The 21,611-nt window shown below is 43.0% G+C and overlaps 1 protein-coding gene across 1 annotated transcript in view; it reads right to left on the reverse strand.

Moving 5' to 3' along the window:
* Positions 1-21,611, reverse strand: part of LOC143988388 (actin-like protein 6A) — a 74,267-nt gene that overhangs the window by 9,890 nt on the left and 42,766 nt on the right. Inside the window, exons 7-11 of the mRNA XM_077487919.1 lie at positions 19,498-19,604; positions 12,387-12,476; positions 12,233-12,294; positions 11,940-12,054; positions 3,435-3,515 (exon numbers count right to left, since the gene is read on the reverse strand). Of these exons, the coding sequence (XP_077344045.1) occupies positions 3,435-3,515; positions 11,940-12,054; positions 12,233-12,294; positions 12,387-12,476; positions 19,498-19,604 (455 nt within the window). The remainder of the gene's footprint in view (positions 1-3,434; positions 3,516-11,939; positions 12,055-12,232; positions 12,295-12,386; positions 12,477-19,497; positions 19,605-21,611) is intronic.

Below are 21,611 nucleotides of genomic sequence, written 5' to 3' on the forward strand. Positions count from 1 at the left end.
CCAAATTTTCCAACATGTTGGAAATATTTCCCGACCAACTGGGCTGATCGGACATACTCCGATCATGTGTAGAGAATTTTGATCGGACCAAGTGCCACGCATGCTCAGATCAAATTCCTACATCAAAGCTATTGGCTACTAGCCTGAATGTAGTCCCATCGTAACAAAATTACGTCATCACGTTCTGAAAGATCGGATTTTTCGCCAACTTTGTCCGACCGTGTGTATGCAACAGTTTCGGACAAGATCCGACGGACAAAATCCAACGGGCAAAATCCGACGGATTTGGTTGTGGAAATCTCCGACCGTGTGTACAGTGGCTAAGATTTCAGTTCAGTCCAAGTTACTATGACACTAGAGTTCTATCAGGATCAACAGGTACTCTACATAGCCTGAATAAACTAATTCAGCCACCACATCGCAGGACTTGTAGGCAGCAATATATTCCATTTTTGTTATTGGGTTTAGTTTGCTTTTAGGATTTAACCCTCGGTCTACCAGCAGGGTCCCTGAAGGTAGTTTGTGTTGTGTTTTTTTAATGGAATTTATTATTATTAATTGATAAGAGCTTATGAATTTTTTTACTGCTAACTAGACATAACTCTGAAAGCATGAATTTTTTGTATTTACACTTTTTCTGTAAATTCAAGGGAAGCGAAGCAGGCGGAGCAAGTGGTAATGGATTTGGCTCCAGGAATTTAACATTCTGGAAGAAACATCCCTTGTGATACCTTCTTCACAAGCCTGCAGTTAGCTAAAAAATTACTGAAGAAAATCAGTTGTTGGAACAATTCCTAAAAAAAAAAAAAAAGAAAAACTGCCCCAAGAATTTGTGACCACAAAAAAACGAAATGTCTACTCTACTCTGTTTGGTTTCCAGAAAGACGTGATGATTGTATCATACTACTATTTCCTAAGAAAAACAAAGTCGTTACCTTCTGGAGCTCTATGCATTCCCAACCTACTGTTCAAAACCGAGAAGACAAAAAAACTAAGATAATTCAGTCATACAATGAGACAAAAGGAAGCGTTGATATGTTGGATCAGATGGTTCGTACTTATAGTACTAAACGAATGACCAGAAGATGGCCAATGGTTATAGTTTATAACATATTGGATGTTAGTGCTATCAAAGCCTACATTATCTGGATGTCGCTTAAACCAGACTGGAATGCAAGTACCGTAAATCCCACAAAAGGAAGGTTTTCCCTACACATCTTAGGAAAGCTCTGGCTGTAGTATCTGAGGAGCCTGTCATTCCTTGAACTTCTACCTCAGAAGAACCACCAAGGAAAAAAGCACTTTGCAGTATCTGCCCTAACAGCAAAGACAGAAAAACTCGAACAGTGCGTTGTGTGTGCAAAAAAAAATTGTATGTCAAGAACATCTGAAAGTGGTGTGTTTGAACTGTGGACAGTGAAACTTTTTCATCATATTACCATAATGTTTCTAACTACCTATGCCCTACACCTACATATCAAAATGTCATGTTTCTCGCAACTGACAATTTCTTTATAATTTTTAACGTTATTTGTGAGTTTATGTGCAAAATAATAATAAGACTAAATACTCTTCACAGTTAGTGCTGAAAATATGGTGAATACACTTTATTATCACCAAATGAGTAAGCATTTCTTAGTATTTCATGGTTATTCAATATTTTATTAGCTAAAATGATAATCAAAATTCATAATTACCCTGTTTCACAATAAAAATAATTATACTAAAACTTGATGCAACATTTATTCATTATATGTAGCAAACTATAGTACAGGGCCCATTGGACCCTGGTGGTGCAAGGTGGTACAAAAGAAAAGCTGGTAGACCAAACTGAATGAGGCCCCATCTGTTCTCCAGTTGATAAAAGTTGAAAGTAAATACTTTAAGAAATTATAAGTACTGTAGTCAATTTCTGAAATTTCACTACTTGTGGCCTTTAGTAGACATTATGATCCCTTGAAGACATATTTCAGGCAATTTGTCCCACTGTTGACTGAGCCACATAGCAAAACAATCATAATAGGAAAAAGTATAATCATAGCAAGCTCAAATCTGCATATATGTTTCATCCAGAGCCCCCCCCCCCCAAAAAAAAGGAAGCATGTGTAGTAGTCAATAAGCTCTAGTCCATCAAAACAGAATAAAAAAAAATTATATTCAGCTAGGTGGATGCAGCATCCATACCTTGCCACTTCTAAGACTGAGAACTAAGTGATCAGCAGTCCTTGCCATCTTCAGCCTGCAGGGAGCTGGTGACTTTCAGTCACCAGCTCTCTGCTCTGCCCTTCCACAGCTCACTGGAGTGCTGGGCTGTGGAGGGGGAAAGAGTAGCTGGCTCAGGCTCTCAGAGGCTTGCTAAGAGGCTGCCGGTGTCTTGTCAAATAGCGTCCTCCATCAGATAGTATCCCCTGTGTACTGCGCATGCGCAGTACACAGGAACACAGATTCCGAAAATTGCCGAGGATGAACGGCGCCTGCGCCGTGAGTCCAGGTTCTATCCCCACTATCCAAGTTGACATAGAGCTAAAATAAAAAAGAGCCGAGCGCAGCGAGGCCGAGCCCGAAGCGTGGCGAGCGAAGCTCGCCCACGAGGGGCCCTCTAAAATTCACAACCCTATGTCCGCTTGGATGGTGGGGCTACCACCTCCACTCACGGCGCAGGCGCCGTTCAGCTTCGGAGATTTTCCGAAGCTTCGTCTGCTCCGTACTGCACATGCGCAGTACGGAGCGGACACCATTTGATGGGCGGACTGTATTAGGCAGAACACCGGTCCAGGAATCTGGGTGGATTCCGACCATATGGACCTGAACCGGCTCTATGACGTCCTCCAGACTGACACTATCTCCACAGTCCTCTCAAGCTGCACACTCACAGCCCACCCAGCTGACTTTTCAGGATATCTCCCAGACGTGCTCCTGCTGTCCTCTGCTTTTGCCCGTGACTCCCGGAGGGGCTTTTGGGGGATCCTTCCAGCATTGAGGTCACCTCCCCCCCCATACTAGGGGGCACCCTGCAAGGGATTCTGCTAGCCTTCTCAGAACTCCATCTTCATCATCCATCTGACTGCCCCTGCTGGCATGGCTCATGACTATTTATGAGGTAAGCTCTGCCCCCTGACGGCCCAAAGCTCAGGATTGAGGCCTCATAAATGTGCATGACAGCCCCTCCTAGCTTTCCCCCACTACATCTAGAACCTTCTCCAAGGTTCCAGAAAACAGGGGGAGACACCAGAAGAGCTGTCAGAAGAGACATCCAGCTTCCAAGTCACTCAACCCTGACCCAGATTCAGCCCAGGCCTGGCTCTCAGCCAAGCCAATTTACCTACTTTAACCACTATGCACATCTAGCACACTAGCTAGAGGGTGCTACATATCTATCCAGAGTGAGTTAGGCAATTAGATAGGTCTAATTTGTATTCTTATTGCATGCTTACCGGCTGAAGGTCAGCGTCGCACATTTTTATACTTTCGGATACAACATCAGTGATCCCAAGCATAGTACTGTCTGGTGAATCCTGAAAAGGAAGGACATTATAATCAGATATTTGATCATTAATTGCTGCGTTAATTATCAAATACTCACACATTTAAATAAGACAAAGGAAAAACAATCTTGTTAAAATGGCAAACTACTACAATCTATAGCGAAGATTTTATGTAGGCTGACCCCTTATTACAGGCTTTATAATGTTCTAAAGCCCTGCCTTTGCTTCTCTACTAGACTTGTTCCCCAGGAATGCGTCACTACCAAATAAAGGGCAGCGTCAAAGAACGATTTTTACTTTTTGTATATAGTTTTTGTACCTCAGTTACAAGCTTGTATAAGCCTTGTAACTTGACAGCTCAGAGGCTGGAGTGTACAAGCCTTTGGCAGCTTTGCCTAAAAAGCAGACAGCATACTGCAATTGTATAGGATGTTCTGGTTTTATGTGGCAATATTGTTGATTGTTGTGACAAAAAAAGAATAGAGCTTTTCCACACAGGTGTTATAATTTATGATATTTAAATATACAGCTTATTCTAACCAATAATGAAAAACTACACTGAACTTATTCCTAGTGTCGCAAAAGTGCTATGACTGTTTAATTCTTTTGAAGCTAGGGCATTTTATATACCTCTTTTAATTATTCATTCATTTATTTTTGGTTTTTCACACATATGCTAAAATGCACTTTTTTTTTATTTATTTTTTTACATGAAAACACGCTTAAAACTCCAAAACTGTTTATATTTTCTAAAAGCAGAGGACTCATACAATAGAATTATGGTATGTGCATTTTTTTATGTCATATGATATTAGCTCAGCTCTTTATTAAAAGTACAGTATATTTTCAGTAAAAACTCAAATTGATTATAGTGAAGGCAAACTGTAAAATCTAAAGGGTGAAAATAAAAGGATTGCAAATTTGTGAAGACGTAAAAATTGCACGTGGCTGCAAAACGGTGGCAAACTACGACTCAAATTTTCCATAGGTGTCACTTTAAAAACATTTACCATCAATCAGTTTGGAGTTAGCAATAAACAGCCTTAGAATTATTCATTTTACTCCAGCATGTGTGGCAATACCAAATATGTTCTGTGCAATCTTCATGTATAGGTACCAGTGTTCACCATATGCTTGCACTTCTGTTTGTATGTACATGCACCTGAGGGCAGGGGACACGTTTCTTATTTTTAAATATATTTTAATTATTTTAACCACTTGTCGACCACGCTATAGCCAATTGATGGCTACAGAGCGGCCAGCTAGTTGTGGGAGGTCAACACATGACCATCTCCTGTGCTCCCGCTTCTCGTGCAGAAGTGTCCATGATGGCTGGGTCCCCAAGACCCAGCACATCACGGATCGGAGTAAAGGGACAATGACAGAATCTCTTCCCCACGTGATCGCTCATCCAATGACGGAGTGATCACTTGTCAACAAACTGGGGTCATTGCCAGTTCAGCTCGCAGTGCTGCGGGGTCTCTGTCTCCTCGTGTATCGGTGTAAGGGGAGGAGAGAGAAACACAGCAGAAGCGCGAGCTGGCACATTCCTGTGTCCCATCAGTGCATCTACAGTGCCATCAAAGTGCTATCAGTGCCATCACAGTACCACTACAGTGCCCCATCAGTATCAATACAGTGCCACATCAGTGACATCACAGTGCCATCAGTGGCACTACAGTGCCTCTTCAGTGTCAATACAGTGCCCCATCAGGGACATCACAGTGCCACTACAGTGTCCCATCAGTGCCATCACAGTGCCACTACAGTGCTCATCAGTGCCCTACGGTGCCACTACACTGCTCATCGGTGCCACTACAGTGCCCTATGGTGCCACTACAGCGCTCATCAGTGCCACTACAGTGCACATCAGTGAGTGCTCAGTACCACCCTATCAGTAGATCCTCGTCAGTGTCATAAAAATGTGTAAAAATGTGTTAAAAAATGCACTTTAAGTTTCTTTCCACATTTTCCAAAAACTTGTGGAAAACAAAAATGACATGTTCAAAAGATTCAATATGCCTCAGAATATATGTTGAGGTGTTTTCTTTCCAAAATGGGGTCATTTTGTGGGCGTTTCCATTGTCCTGGTGCTCTTGAGCCTTCAAAAGTGTGATAAGTAGTCAGGAAATTAGATGTGCAATTTATGTCCCTAGAACACCTTACAGTGCTCCCTGCATGTGGCTAGGTTAAATTAGGTGAAAAAGTCTCACACATGTGGTATTGCCATACTCAGGAGGAGTAGAACAATGTGTTTTGGGGTGTAGTTGCAAGTATGCATGAGAGATGGAAGATGCGTTTACAGATAGCCGCACTTAGGAAAGAGGGGAAACAAACGTTAAGGTTACTGCCGCCCTTTGATTCCTCAGACTTTGTTAGGAGTCTGTGGCTTGTAGTATTTAAAGTATTGGTATGGGCTATTGGCGCTACCTCTGTTGGATTACTTTAACCTCTACTGGATTTTTATTACCTCTATCATGTGACCCAAAATATTTATCAAATACTTGTAAAAAATAGATGACATCAAAGAGCATACAACCCCATGCCAGCCATATGTATATACTAATAATTTCAATAGCATACACTAAGATAATGGCCCTCAGAGGGTAGGGAAAAAAGAAGAAGAGGAGGGACCAGAGGCTATAGCGAATGAGACAAAGGGTAAAAAAGAAAAAATTGGTAGATGAAGGGTAGATAACAAAATAGATTTATAAGGTGCACAACATGCCACCCTCTGCATTAAGACCCCAAGGATGTTCCCCCGCACACAGTACAAGAGCCCAAAAATATTCCCCAGTGCACAGTCCCACTCCTCTGTAAACGCAGGGGATGTTTCGGGTCTCTATCATATAGTACTACCAAGATTTAGGCATACATGTACAAAAATTGCAAACTAATAAAGTGCATATCTAGGTTGTAAACCAGTATGATGCATTAATGCTACAGTAGAAATTATAAGCGGAACCACGCACACTACGTTACTTCCGGTCTGTCGAGTTCGTGGAGCGCAGCTGGAACGCACGCCGCTCACCCGCGATATTACTCGTCAGAGATGGCAATTCATCTTTACAAGTGCTACGGCGCTTCATCTACATGTTTTAGTATATCCATCACCTATTTTTGAGGTGCGATTTTGTCCGGTCTAGAGTTAATGACTACCAGCCCCCATAGCGATCCGGAAACTAGTTGATAGCAACCACCCAGCCCCTATACACATTTCTTTGAGGTGGATGCTATACTAGTGGGGTTACTGTCAATGGTCCCTTCTCTAGCTTTGCCAAGCAGGCTTATGATATATACTAACCTGTGAGGCAATGTATCTTGTCCTGTACAATTTATTATTATGTTTTAATTTTATTTTAACTTTTTTATCTAATAGTTTTTTTGCTGTTATGGCATTTTTCTAATAAACACTGGCCCAAGGACCAATTTTTTGTACTATCCTGGAAAGATTCTCCTCTTTTTTTTGTGTGCATCTGACGATCCTTTTTTGTAGCATTACATATCCCATAACAAGTCCTACTAAGCGTTTGGGAATATGTGTTAAAAGTTTTTTAAAATTTCATGGTGACCGACGTATTACACTATGAGAATCAATCTTTTTCCCCTTTGAGGAATGACCCTGTCCGCCATAGATCGTTTTGATAAAAGGAAAATCTTCGTTTGGAAAAAAGGAATATCGGCAGAGTGTCATGCATACAGCTGGCAGGTGGAAGCGTTAGGAGCAAGGCGCACAGTGGTGGAGAATCTATATGCCTATAACCCCTTAGGGGGATGTGGATCTGGTGAGTGGGGACCTAAAGGGGGAATGAGCACGGAAGTCACCAGATATACATTGATCACGAAAGTCACCTTCTGTTTCTTTCTTGAGCTGGAGTCCTGAATGTTGATGAAAATTACAAGATACCAGCTGAACTTTACATATTGAGCACCATTTTTATATATAACTTTATTTTATTTTTTTTCACTTTTTCACGATTTTTTCAAACTTGATGGTTGAAGATTACTGAATTTATACCTAATCACATTACATTATCTGTCTGGTTCACAGTTTTTTTGTATATGATATATGGTTTCTGTATGGTTTAATTCACCCTATGTGAAGACTTGGACTGCTAACCGTAGTGTTCTTTTGCACAAGTATTATTTTTTTGTATCATTTTTGCATTTTTACAATTTTCCTATGTGAGGACTTGGATTGGTAACCGTAGGGTTCTATATGCTCCTGGAATCCCCCTCTCTCAGGCTGGATGTCCCAAATAGGGGTGGAGGCCTGAATTGCTCAGGGAAATCACCTGAGAGACAGCATCTCTCCTTTAGGTCTGATCTCTTTCACCGCCTCATGGTCACTGAAAATCTCTTCAGGAATTAAAATGGAGGCTTTTACTTTCCTGCCCACAGAGAATGCTAGTCTCTGTAGTTTCTGTCACTATACAAGGCTATGGGGCCGCTCTGGGCTGTAACTTCATATTTCAGAGTCCTTTGCAGCTGCTTCCTGTAGCTTGTTAAAGTTCACCTTATTGGCTTCTGCAACTGCTCCTTTGTCTCTCTTCCTCCTGCCAATAGGAACAAAGGGGAATCTGCAGAGTGAACAGCAGCTCTATGTGAGTCAGCTAAGACAAGGAGAAGGAGGGTGGTGAAAAAGCCAATGTAGACACTGACAGGCAGCTTTCTCCCTCTCTCAGGCTGGAAGGCCTGTGTACATTGAGGCGGCCAGCTTGGCGGGGTCACGGAAGAAACAAAACACTCGATACATGTGGACTAGCAAGTTTGGGGCGGGGGAACTTAACCACTTGTCGACGGCCTCAAGCCGATATACGTCGGCAGAATGGCACACTGTTCTGCCTAATAACATGACAGATCTTCTGTTTCTTGTCATTGGGAACAGTGATCTATGTCATGTCAGTGGTAGCCCATCCCCCTACAGTTAGAACACACTGGGGGAACACACTTAACCCCTTGATCGCCCCCTAGTGTTCAACGCCTTCCCTTCCAGTGACATTTATACAGTAATCAGTGGCTATTTTTAGCTTTGATCTCTGTATAAATGTCAATGGTCCCAAAATAGTGTAGTAAGTGCTCAATCTGTCTGCCGCAATGTCGCAGTCCTAAAAAAAAAAAAAAAAAAAAAAAAAAAAACGCAGATCACCGCCATTACTAAAAAAATTCATAACAAAAATGCCATAAATATATCCCCTATTTTGTAGATGCTATAACTTTTGCGCAAACTAATCGATAAACACATTTTGTTTTTTCTTACCAAAAATATGTAAAACAATATATATTGGCCTAAACTGAGGAAGAAATTTGTTTTGTTTTGTTTTATATGTTTTTTGGGATGTTTATTATAGCAAAAAGTAAAAAATATTGTTTTTTTTTTCAACATTTTCAGTATTTTTTGTTTATAGAGCAAAAAATAAAAACCGCAGGAGGTGATCAAATACCACCAAAAGAAAGCTCTATTTGTGAGAAAAAAGGACGTCAATTGGGTACACGACCGCGCAATTGTCAGTTAAAGAGACGCAGTGCCATATGGCAAAAAATGCACTGGTCGTTAGGGGGGTAAAATCTTCCGGGGCTGAAGTGGTTAACTGGCTTGCACAAATCCTGACCTCAACCAGATAGACCACCTTTGGGATGAATTTGAGCGGAGACTGCGAGCCAGGCCTTCTCGTCCAACATCAATGCATGACCTCACAAATGCACTTCTGGAAGAATGGTCAAACATTCCCATAGATACTTTTGACCATATAGTGTAGGTCAGCTAGCTTAGACGATCCAATAAGGGGGCTTTTGGATAAGTCAGCCCCCATTAGTAAAGGGTGAGGTCACAGCAATCATATTGGTAATAGGCTTTAGCTGTGATAAGGAAAGTATGGAATATGGAATGCATAATTCTAACTGTTTTCCTAAAAGTCCCTAAAAATAGACACCTAATAACACTGTTATTATACTATGCACTTGCAGTCAAACTAACAATGAGAATATATAAAGCAAAACTTCACTCTTTCAATCAACATTGATTATTTTTAATCCTTATGCTGCTAGCATGAGTAAATAGATAGGAAAGTAGATCATATTTGCTTGTTTTAAACTTTTTTTAATTTCTTCAGTTACTTCCTGGTTTCCATGCATAGGCAAATGAGGTCATAGAACCCAGGAGTCTTCAGGAGGGGAGAAGGGGCTTTCTTAGCTAAGCACTCCCTCTCCTGCTTGCACGCTTGAGCTAAGGGCAGGTGGATTCCAGGAACTAAATGTTACATGAATCATCTGCCCTTACTCAAGATGGCCATGGCCAGAAATTCTAGAGGGTGTTTTTCAAAGTGACCTCTTATCAAAATAAAGCATGGATGGGTGAGTTTGCTTTGAATATAAAAAATTAATTAAATAGCATTTTTGATTTGTGGTGCAGCACCCTCCACCTGAGAGAGAAGGCCTACACAATCATGGCGTAGGTGAGGTTTGATCGATTTCAGGCTTCACTTCCAAAGCGGATTAGGAGGAACACAAAGCTTGCAAAGCTTGCTCTTCCTTCCCAGTCACGACCTTCCTAATCTGCTGAAGAGGCGAGACTTGAATTTGCTAATTGCACTTTCACCTGTGTAGAAAAAAAGCCCACCCTTCCGCCCTGCAGTCCACTTTTCCCAATCACTGGGCAGGATGGACAGGACCCCTTATCTACTCCATGCCAAGCTGGTGATCAGGGATGGTAGATAAATGATGGGTGAAACAGTGGTTTGTACAATCATGGAGGATTTCCTCCTTCTCCCACTCCTCCCTGCAGCTGGGCTCCTCATCCTGCAGTTCCCTGTGTGCCTTTCCATTACCCACTGGCTACAGTCTGGGCCCCTCTTCTCCCCAACCCTGGATGTTTTCCTAACGTACAGAGTGCAGGGTTCAGGAGTGCCCTACATACAGAGTGCAGGGTTCAGGGGTGCGGTACGTACAGATTGCAGGATTCAGGGTTTTGCAACATACAGAGTGCAGGGTTCAGGGGTGTGCTGCGTACAGAGTGCAGGGTTCAGGGGTGTGCTGCATACAGAGTGCAGGGTTTAGGGGCGCACTACATACAGAGTGTGGGGTTTAGGGGTGTGCTGCGTACAGAGTGCAGGGTTCAAAGGTGTGCTGCGTGCAGGGTTTAGGGGTGCACTACATACAGAGTGCAGGGTTCAGGGCTGAGCTGCATACAGAGTGCAGGGTTTAAGGCTTCATTGCATACAAAGTGCAGGGTCCAGGGCTTAGCCGCATACAAAGTGCAGGGTTCAGGGCTACACTGCGTACAGAGTGCAGGTTTCAGGGCTATGCTGTGTACAGAGTGCAGGGCCCAGGACTTCGCTGTGTACAGAGTGCAGGGTTCAGGGCTAAGCTGCATACAGAATACGGGGCTCAGCTGCATGCAGAGTGCAGGGCCCAGGGCTACACTGCGTATAGAGTGCAGGGCTCAGGGGTACGCTGCGTACAGAGTTCAAGGCTCTGGGGTACGCTGCGTACAGAGTGCAGGGTTTAGGTGTGTGTGCTGCATACAGAGTGCAGGGTTCAGGGCTATGCTGCATACAGAGTTTAGGGGTACGCTGTGTAGAGAGTGCAGGGTTCAGGGGTGTGCTGCGTGCCAGGTTTAGGGGTGTGCAGGGGTGTCCATATCCTTAACATCCTACCATCCAGTGTAAATCCCATTCTCCTGCACCCCCCCCCCCCCCCACAAATGCTACCACCATTTTTGTTTGATTCCCCCTCAAATGTCCCCTCTCATCTCATCACAGACCTCATATACAGTGCTGCTCGATTCGGGCAGGAGATGTTATTCCTGACCTGTCAGCCTCCTTCTCCTGGTTTGCTGTGACATAGAGTAGAGCCAAGGAGGAGCCTAGAGGAAGATTCCTCGGCTCCATTACACAGGCAGCAGTCAGACTGGAGAGATGGTATGGATGCCAGGCGGCCCCCCTCACCCATGCCTCCTCTACATTGCATCAGCCGCACAGACCACGGGACTGCATGGGGTGGGAGAGGGGGATTTTATTGCATTTTATTGCAGCTACACAAACCTCTGTGTGTGCAGATCCCAGTTCATCCCCCCGGTGTTAGTGGTGGAGTCAGCTGAGCATCTGCTGACTAGGCTAAGCACGGTGCGGGACATGCTTACTTTCTTCAACTATAGGAGCTGGCAGCGGCTTCCCTAACAGGATCTTAGAGATCTTGGATGGAGCGAGAGAAGCCGCGATGCCCCTCTCAAAGCAGCGCCCGGGGCAGATGTTCCCCTTGCCCCCCCCATAGTTTTGACCCTGTTGTGGTGTTCAGAAGTGTAGTTCCACTTTAATCTAGTTCTAAAAATGTACCAGCTCCTCTCGAGGAAAGAAAAACAACAGCTAATGCTGTGTTACAAACTAAAAAGTAATTGTATTATAAAAAATTTGATAAGGCATCATAAGGATACAATCAATATCATAATAACCTGACCTTGGCAAGTGAAGGATTAAATAATACTTCAGGAATTCTTAAACGTTCCACTCCAAATTTACAGTTATATCCATTAGGAAACTCATAAGACACCGGGGGATTCTTAGCAGCCACACTAGCAAAATCAAGAGAACATGTCATATTAAAATATTGTCAGTACGGTAATCTTCATGAATATCAGTAATACACAGTATAGAGGTGAAGAATATGAAAATAATCTTACAAAACACACAGTATTTTATAGGGCCATGCGAGCCACAGGTGCAGAATAAAGATACAAAATTCAAGCTTACTTCTCATGGTATACGGTGTTCGAAACCTGAAGAACTTTTGACTTGAAATCATGTACTACTCGCTATAAAAATAAAAAGACAGATATATTGAATCTAAAAAAAAAAAAAAAAAGTTTTAACTATAAATGTAACATTGCAATCTCAGTTTGCTCACATTGCACATATTATTATGCCAAGAATCAGTGACTTGAGGCAGGTTCTCTTTTCTATTCCATTGGGCTGGTGCTCCTTCCTGTACTGCTTCCTACAAGTTATAAAAAGCATAATGAGAACACAGCGCACATACAGTCAAATAACAAAGCAGTTATGATGTATAAAAGGAAAGTGAATGCGTTATGCACAGCAATCAGTCACATCCAGTTCTAAGTTTTTTGGTCAGAAGCACAATGTAGTCTAATGTAATTGGTGATTATAGGCAACAGATAGATGTCCCTAAAGTATATGTAAACCCTAAGGCCCCTTTCACACTGGGGCGCTTCTAAAGCACCCCTTCCCATATAAAACAATGGGACAATGCTGCAAACCCACCTGCAAAGCGCCACTGTTGCGGGAGGTTTTAACCCTATATCGGCCGCTAGCAGGGGTTGAAACTGCCCCGCTATCGGCCGAATGGTGCTGCTAAAACACTGGCAAAGCGCCGCTAAATATAACGCGGCTTTACGCCAGCGCCCGCAATGCCCCAATGTGAAAGTAGCCTAAAGGCTGTGTTCACGCCACTGCACAGAGCAACTTGCAGCAGGAGTCCGGTGCATCCCCGTTCACTGTTTCAGGATCGATTTTAGCCCGAATTTTCGGCTGAATTCGGACCTGAAACAGACCAGAAAACGCACAGAACTCCTGTGCAATTTGCACCGGACTCGATCCAGAGATGTGTGAACCGGCTCCATAAAGAGCCGGTCACAATCTCCTCACATGCAAATTAGATGCACCGGGGAAAAATATGTGAACCCAGCCTAAAACAATTTTTCTGTACGTTTACAAACACACCACACTATATACAGTCTTCTTAAAGTGGTTGTAAACTCTGTTACACCACTTGTGCCTACAGGTAAGCCTGTAATAAGGCTTACCTGTAGGTACTGTAAATATCTCCTAAACTTGCTCATCATCGGCGCATGCGCATTGAAGAAACAACCGGCTGGTGCCATTTTTTCAGGGCCCGTGCCATGACCGGCGGCTCATACACAAATGCGTGGGAGTGACATCATTGCGGCTCTGACCAATCACAGCGCTGGAGCACGCAAACCCATATGTTACACCGGTAAAAGATGTTGGCTGCGTGTCAGCGCCGATTCAGGGCATCTATCGAATGTATTTCATAATGCGCTAGTATGCGATGCATATTAGCTCATTATGCCTTTGTCTTGTAGTTTTTTGGGGGTTTTTCTGAGGTTTACAACCTTTTTAAGCAGAACTTTTAGATGCAAACTTTCTTTTCTGGACTCTACCTGCAACAGCACTGACAATTCTACACCACTGTCTTGCAGTTAGCTGCTGGGCTGATAACCTTCTGTGTGTTCTTTTCCTGGTGCATCTTCATGGCAGCATACACACATGGGTTGTGGCTCGGCCCCCACAACCTGATAGGACTGGTTAACTATAAATCAAACACAGACCCGGCTCACAGAATTCTCCTTTTTTCCCCTCACCTGATCAGGACCGGAATCTCGAGGTATTCCTTACTGTTTATCGTCCCAGCCAGGTTCAGCCTCTCCTGGGTGAAAGTCCTTCCTAAACAGTCTCTTAATGAGCACTTTGGTTGGAGCTTCATTCTGGTGGTGCAGGCTTGTCAAAGAAAGCTTTAAACAAGCTTTGACGTAAATGACAGTGTTTCCCTTTGCTTTCCATATGCTTTTAACTTCTTTCCTCTGTTTTATGGGCGTTTTCCATTTCCAAGATGGCGATAGCAAGTACACTCTGAGCATGAGAGGCAGGAAGTGATGCGGCCTCTGTGACCAGTTTCCTGGCTAGAGCTTTTCCAGGATGGCGATCTGCACATGCTCGGGCACTGATATCATCACTAATGGCAAATGTGGGTTTTAAATGGCTTATGGAATTTTTGGGCAACAAATGGTGGAGCTCTCTACTCATGCATGCTGGATGCTTATGTGGTCATTGTTTGCAGGTATGTTTTCCCTTTTTATGGTATTCACCTGGGCTTTTCCTATCTCCTGCTCAGTGTTGCTCTAGGATCATTGTGTTCTTTATGGCATTCACCTGGGCTCTTCCGATTTCCTTCTCAATGCTTGCTCTGGGATCACTGTGTTGGGCTCAATTTCCACTAGTGCGACTTGTCACTGCAAAGTCGCATGACAAGTCATATCCCATGATTTCCAATGAGTACCGTTCATATCTGTGTCCATAGACCTCAAAAATACATAGGCATTGCTTCAAGTCACATCAAATTCGCATCAAAATCGTGCGACTTTCAGGTCGCAATAGTGCAGACCTAAGCCTCATACACACAGTACGATTGTTGGCCAACCGAGCATCTGATTTTTGTCAAAAGGGAGCATGCCAGGATCTTGTCTTGCATACTAACGGTACACAATTATCGTGCCACAAACACCAACGTAGTGAAGTACTACAAGGAAGTTCAGCTCTTGAGCGCCACCCTTTGGGCCCCTTCTGCTAATTTCATGTTTGAGCATTGATTTCGAGCATGCATGTTTGTACATTGGACTTTTGTGTGACGGATTTGTGTACTGACCATACGAAAATTTGACTTCAAACCATTGTCCGCCAAAAATTTACTAGCCTGTCATCCAACATTTGTTGGTGGAAAATTGGACAATTCTCAAAAGGAGCGTACTAACTGTAAGATTTTAGGACAACAGTCTGTCAACAGACAATCCCTTGACAACAATCAAACCATATCTATGAGGCTTGAGCCTTATGCTGTTTTTCATTTCAGTCTGTTGCTTTGCTCTGTTTCTATGGGGAACGCTGCCCAGACAGACCACCCATTGCTTTTATGTTATAGGGATTAGGTAAGTAGTGAAGATTGAGAAAAATAGTGCCAATATCTATAGTCCTGCAAGCACCTCAAGATGGAGGGAGCCTGTTAAAAGCCAGAACAGTCATCATTCAGGTGCAGACAATGTCATCATCTCACCTCTGCGGCAGTCTCCTCTGATGATGGATGCATCATTAATATAGCTAGCAAGACATGTCACCTTGCTGTCACATTCAAGGAGGCACTAGTCCGAAAATTAGATCTAGATCTGAAGTGCTCCTACATACTGTAGCATCTGCCAGTGCTAGCATACCAGCAATAACCAGCCCATGTGCTGAGTAAGTCTAATGGGAGGGGTTTCATAATTATCAACTAGCTGATGCGCCTGCAGGATTCTGAGGAAAGTGGCACAGTCTGCACCCCTTTAGACGTGATTTCCTATTGGGAGTATCTTATCAAAAATGACATCTTTGTTGCAGTGAATGCCAAAAATCTGACTTGTATCTTGGTGCAGACTTCTAGGAAAATCAGTGAGCCAGTCATACAAGCAGGAAATTATGTTGGGGGGGGGGGGGTGCTCTGTACACATTCTATGTACAGAACACCTCCAGATAGTCAGTCAGGTTACATTGCATTATACAGAAAATTGCAGCCCTGTAGATTGAAAATAAATAAATAACAAAAGAAAAGCTGAGTAACCCTTTAAATAAGCCCTTCTGGAAGAAGTGACTAGACAAGGTAGTAACAGCTTTGTAAGAGCTGAAATTGGCAGTATTCTCTGTGGTGGATGTGTCAGACATCAATTGATTTTTTTCAAGAGCGGTGTTCCACGTGGTCACGGCAAGGAGTGCATTATGGCTGAAGCCATGGTTGGTGAATCCCACCGGAAAAAAAAAAAACGAGCAAGATACCAGGCAACGGATCCAATCTATTTGGGAGTAGACAGAATACAGCCATATCAAGGGTGACCACTAACAGGTTAGGGCGAAAATCATCTGACAAAAACCGAAAATTCTAAAAGGTCCAGCATACAGGTGGCAACTCCCAAGTAGATACAAGGAGGCAAAATCCTACAGACCGGGAAAAAGATTAGTAAAGGAACTGGAGAAGTACCCAATCTTCATTATTAAAGCCTTATGCCGCGTACACACAAGCGGAATGTCCGACATAAAAAGTCAGACGGGAGCTTTTCATCGTATATTCCGATCGTGTGTATGACCCAATTGGACTTTTTACGTCAAATTCTGACGGCCCTAGAAATAGAACCTGTTATAAATATCGGCAAAACCGCTCGTCTGTATGCTGTTCCGATCGACTAAAAATTATGCATGCTCTGAAGCAAGTACGAGACGGAAGCTATTGGCTACTGGCTATTGAACTTCCTTTTTCTAGTCCCATCGTATGTGTTGTACGTCACCGTGTTCTTGACGGTCGGATTTTGTGTGATCGCAAGACAGTTTCGGCAGAATTCCGTTGGAAAAACCTTTATTTATTCCAACGGGAAAAACGGTCATATGTACAGGGCATTAAACATCTAAAGCCCCATACACACTATCAGATTTTCTGCTAATTTTTTCCATCAGATTTACCAAAACCATATAATATGAGGTCAAACCTTAGGGGTTTCAATGTGTATGCAATCAGGCAGGCCCTTCAACTACATGGTTTTGGTAAACCTGAAGGAAAAAATCAGCAGACAATATGATAGTGTGTATGGGGCTTAAGGCACCTGTCTTGGGAGAACAGCAGAAGTTGTTTTAAGGGGGCAGTCATCCAGGGGGTGCCTGTGTGAAGCTTTGCGCACACACCTGGATGGAAAACATTCAGGATCAGTGGGCCATATCAGCTATATTGGCATGACATTGGTGGAAGTTTAAGGGAGGTCCACCTTTCTGGTAAAATAATTTTTATTGAAAAAGTATAACATCATGACAAATGTTCATCCATGCAGGGGTGTAATTCAATGAGCATGACGATCATATGACATGGACAGGTGGGAAGTCCACCTTTCAATCTCTTCCAGTCAGCCAGACTACCAGAGTTGATGGAAAAGTAAAAAATACCTATTCCAGTTGTAGCTGGATTAAATAAAATTAAAAAAGAGCAATCGTGAAGGATCCAGTTGCCCAGAGGAAATGAGGATTTGGTTCACCTCTGTTCCTAGCAAAAAAAAAAAAAATCAGGTGATCTGTGCCCAGTGCTGAAGTTGAAGAAAAAAATACTCAACAAGCACAGTAAGTTGGAGTTGTGCGAGATGGAAAACCTCTATTTAATTATAATATTTTTAAATCTGGTAGACTGGGTGCTCTGTAGGTTGATCAGACACCTACTTGTCCCAATTCATCCTCAATTCCTCTACCAGTTTGAATGCCTCCCCTTCGGTCTGTACATCTCCCCCAGGGCATTCACAAAGGTCTTACTGTCTGCAATAGCGACTGGAAAAAATTCAGTAGAACTTTCACACGAGAATATCCCTCCTCTGATAGAGAAAGCCAAAGGTGCTTTGGGAGCGAAGTTTCTTCCAGCAGAACAGTGTTGGAGTATCCTAGGTTCTTCGTAACTGACCAATTGTTTTGGAACATTATCACATCTAGAAAGGTTGGGGGATGCATTTCAAAGAGCAGGCTGCTCAAGGTCATGGGATGTTAAGCATAGTATTGAAAGCTCTTGAACTGAGAGTAGTATTCAAAGCACTTCTGTCATTCACTCCTTTTAGAAAGAGGAGCAAGATTTGTGCTGTGCCTAGACAGCAGGGGAAGGGTAGAATTCTTAAACTGTCAGTGGAGCTTCCTGTATCAATTGCAAATATACAATTTTGGCTTAGGAGGCTCTAGTGTCTCTCTCCTACTCTTAAGCATTGAGTCGCTTCCAATGATGATTTGCTCTCTCATGGACAGTTTTGCCATCCAGCTCCAAGAGAATACATTTGATGGCATGGAATTTGAGAGGCGGTGGCTACCAAGTCAAGGGTGCAGGTAGACCAGAGAGGTCTTCATGAATAAGACTTATCAAAGAATATGGGAAAATTATGCAGATCTCACACAGCAAAAGCCTGGAGTCCTTTATCACCTAAACCAGCCAAAGTTCTACAGTTCTTACAACTGGGGCTGAACAGGGACATAGGTTCAAATATGTTTAAAGTTCAAAGTTCAGCCTTACCTTCACTTACAAGAGTTTAAGGAGTCCTTAACCCTTCAGTGATGCAATTCTTAAAAGGCTTGCATTAAGTTATAGACCTCCCAGGAAACCATTGTTTCCTATGTGGAACTTGCTTATGGTTCTCATTTCTAACAAGGCCTCATTTCTATCCTACAGAGTTGGCTACACTCTGCAATCTAACCCTAAAGACCTTATTTTTGGTTGCTACATCCTCTGTGAAAAAGGGTGTCAGAACTGCAGGCTTTGTACTCAAGGAGCCTCACTTAACGTTCTACCAGGATAGAATAGTCAAACTCCAGACTGCTTTTATCCATAGGGTGTCTTTCTCCTTCCAATTTAACCACAACATCAATTTACCTGCTTGACAGCTACCTTTTTAATTCAGGAAAGCTGAAATCTGTACTTGGTTCCAGCATAGCTTAAGGCAGGGTCTGTCAGCATCAACACGTTCAGTCATCTCCTAGATTGTTGAGACAATTAAAAGCCTATTCTTCACAAGGCCTTCCTGTTTTGAAGGTCTTAAGACATTCAACTAGGGCAGTGCCAGCTCTGTGGACACCTCTGTGCTGAGGCTCATAAGGCTATTTGCAAGTCAGGAATTTGGTCCTCCCAGGACACTTTCATTACACTTTTTAACAGGTGGACCTGACAGTAAAATTTGGGAAATTCATGGTGCATACTTACGCTACTGATGATTATAAAAATTTTCTTGCACCCTCCCGTATGGCGAGTTAGTTCCCATGTGTGTGCTGCCATGATCCACCTGGTGCATCTTCATGGCAGCATACAGATGCTCACCCAAATGACGAGAGTTACAGAGAATGCTGTGAGCTGGGTCTGTCTTTGATTTATAGTTAACCAGTCCTATCAGGTTGTGGGGGCACAACCTATGTGTGTATGCTGCCATGAAGATGCACCAGGAAAGGAAAATTACGGAAAGGCTGCTGCTATTGGGGGTTCAGTAGCTTAGCGTTGTCAGCCTGCAACAGGAAATGCTGTTACTTTCAGGATCTCCAGGTAAAAACTTTTTGCTTACAAAAGCTGTATAGTGAGGCAAGCTGCCATACTGAATAATAGATTTAGGGTCTACATAAATGTTAAACCTTTCTACTACATAAAGGCCTGTTTTTCTTTGGCTTGTTTATCTTACCTTTGAATCTATCATATATGGAGGAATCAGGTCTACATTCATCTCTTGAAATAACTCTCTGCACTGTGTAGTAAGGAAGTCTCCAGCAATAGGAGATTTTACAATACCTGCCAAAAAACAATAACACAAAGTAGAGAATTATAAAACTAGTCATGTTTTCAGTAAAGGAAACCTGTCCTGAGGAAAATAAGAGGGCCGTTGCTGACCTTCAGAAAATGCAATTTACCTGGTTGTTATCCTGACCCTCTGGCTTCAATTCATTCTGAGTCACTAAGGCCAGTAAGTATACAGACCAGATAAATTAAAAGTCCTTATCTGTATAGATATTCCAGGTCACTAACATAAAAGTACTGATGCATGCAGTGCCGTATCTATAGGGGGGCAAAAGGGAAAAATTGCCCCAGGCCCTCTGCCAGAGGATGCCCCAGACTTCCTTTAGAAAAAAAATATATAATAATCGTAAAATTTGTTCTATTATTTAAAAGAATTAGCAAAGTGTGTGTGGGTGTCAGGATATGGAACAGTTAAGCCTGATTTAAAAAGGCAAAAAAAAGGATGAGGGCTTCTTGGCAGATGTTTTACATTTCAATTTCTCATATTATTTTACCTTTCGAGATGTTTGTTTTAACATGACTGTGTCGCAGAATTTTTGCCTTGTTTATGAGAAACAAGTAGGGATAAGTTAAAAAATGTTGGAAAGTGTCTGGCAACAGCCCTGATCCATCGTATGAGAGTGAAGTTAATGACTAGCATTTTTTTGCAGTGGGAAACACGAGAGAGAAGCTCACTCCCTGATTGACCCTGATTGGGTCAAGGGGCGAATACGACACTCGTGGTCCCAAATAGGGTAAGACTTTGTTAGCAAGTTTTTCCAGATTGGTTAAATTCAGGACATGATTGGCCCTGGATCAGAATCTGGCAGAATGACAAAGTAGAGTGTTGGATGAAATCGGTAGAGAGTAGAGGGGCTCCCGAACTTGAAATGCCCTGGGCCTCCCAAGATCTGAATCCAGCACTGGACACATGACAGTCTGGCAACTACCATTTTCAGAACAAGTGGTTGGCAAATGTATCATTAATGTTTGTCTTTTTAAAGAGATTGTAAAGATTTGGGTTTTTTGGGGTTTTTTTGTTTTAAAATAACAAACATGTTATACTTACCTGCTCTGTGCAAGGCTTTTGCACAGAGCGGCCCTGATCCTCCTCTTCTGCGGCACTCCTGGCTCCACCTTCACATCAGGTGCCCCCACAGAGAGCCGTATTCCATGGGGGCACTCGTGCAGGTGTGCTCATGAGCCCCGCCCCGTGTCCCTGGATTTGACTGACAGCAGCGGGAGCCAATGTCTGCGCTGCTATCAATCTATCCAATGAGGACCTGAGACATCGGCTGGAGCTGCTAGGCTTGTGCTCATCGCTGGAACGATTGGGTTCAGGTAATAAAAAGGGGGGCTCTGGGGGGAAGCTGCATCACAGAAGGTTTTTCAACTTGATGGATAAAATGCATTAAGGTGAAAAACTTGAAACTTTACAACTCCTTTAAAAATGTTTCTAAAATGGGATTAATATTAACACTACTCTGAAATCAACGTGTTGCAAAAAACACTTTGGGACTGTGAAGACAAGAATACAAACTGTCCATTGTAACAAATAAATATTAACCAATTCCGGACCACCCACCATCGTTATACGTCAGTATTTTAAAGAGGAATACCATTGTTATAACAGCAGCTAGCTGCCATAACCCCGGTATCCTCTTCTTCAGCCTAGAGGCGATTCAGTTCGCATTGTGCGCTATATAAGTATTTCATTCATTCATTCATTCAGCAGGCGGTCCGCTTTCAGATAAAAGTGGTCTCTGCGGCGGGAGAGGGGCCCCCCTCCCGCCACCCTCCTGTGCGCTTCGCCGGTTAGCTGAGCCGTTGGCAGCGGTGGAGGCGATTGGATGTTTTCCTAGCCTGACATGGAGACAAGTGAGAGGAAGACGGCCCCCACCCGTCTCCATATCATTGCAGGGCAGAAGCGACCTCAGAATGTCACTTCCACCCATAGCTCTTAAATGGCCATTTTTTTGTATTTTTTTAATACATTTTTTTTTTATTGCATTTTAGTGTAAA

The sequence above is a fragment of the Lithobates pipiens genome, unplaced genomic scaffold, assembly GCF_037356315.1.
Source record: "Lithobates pipiens isolate NorthernLeopardFrog02 unplaced genomic scaffold, aLitPip1_a1.2 Scaffold_18, whole genome shotgun sequence".
In the NCBI taxonomy this organism is placed as follows: domain Eukaryota; kingdom Metazoa; phylum Chordata; class Amphibia; order Anura; family Ranidae; genus Lithobates; species Lithobates pipiens.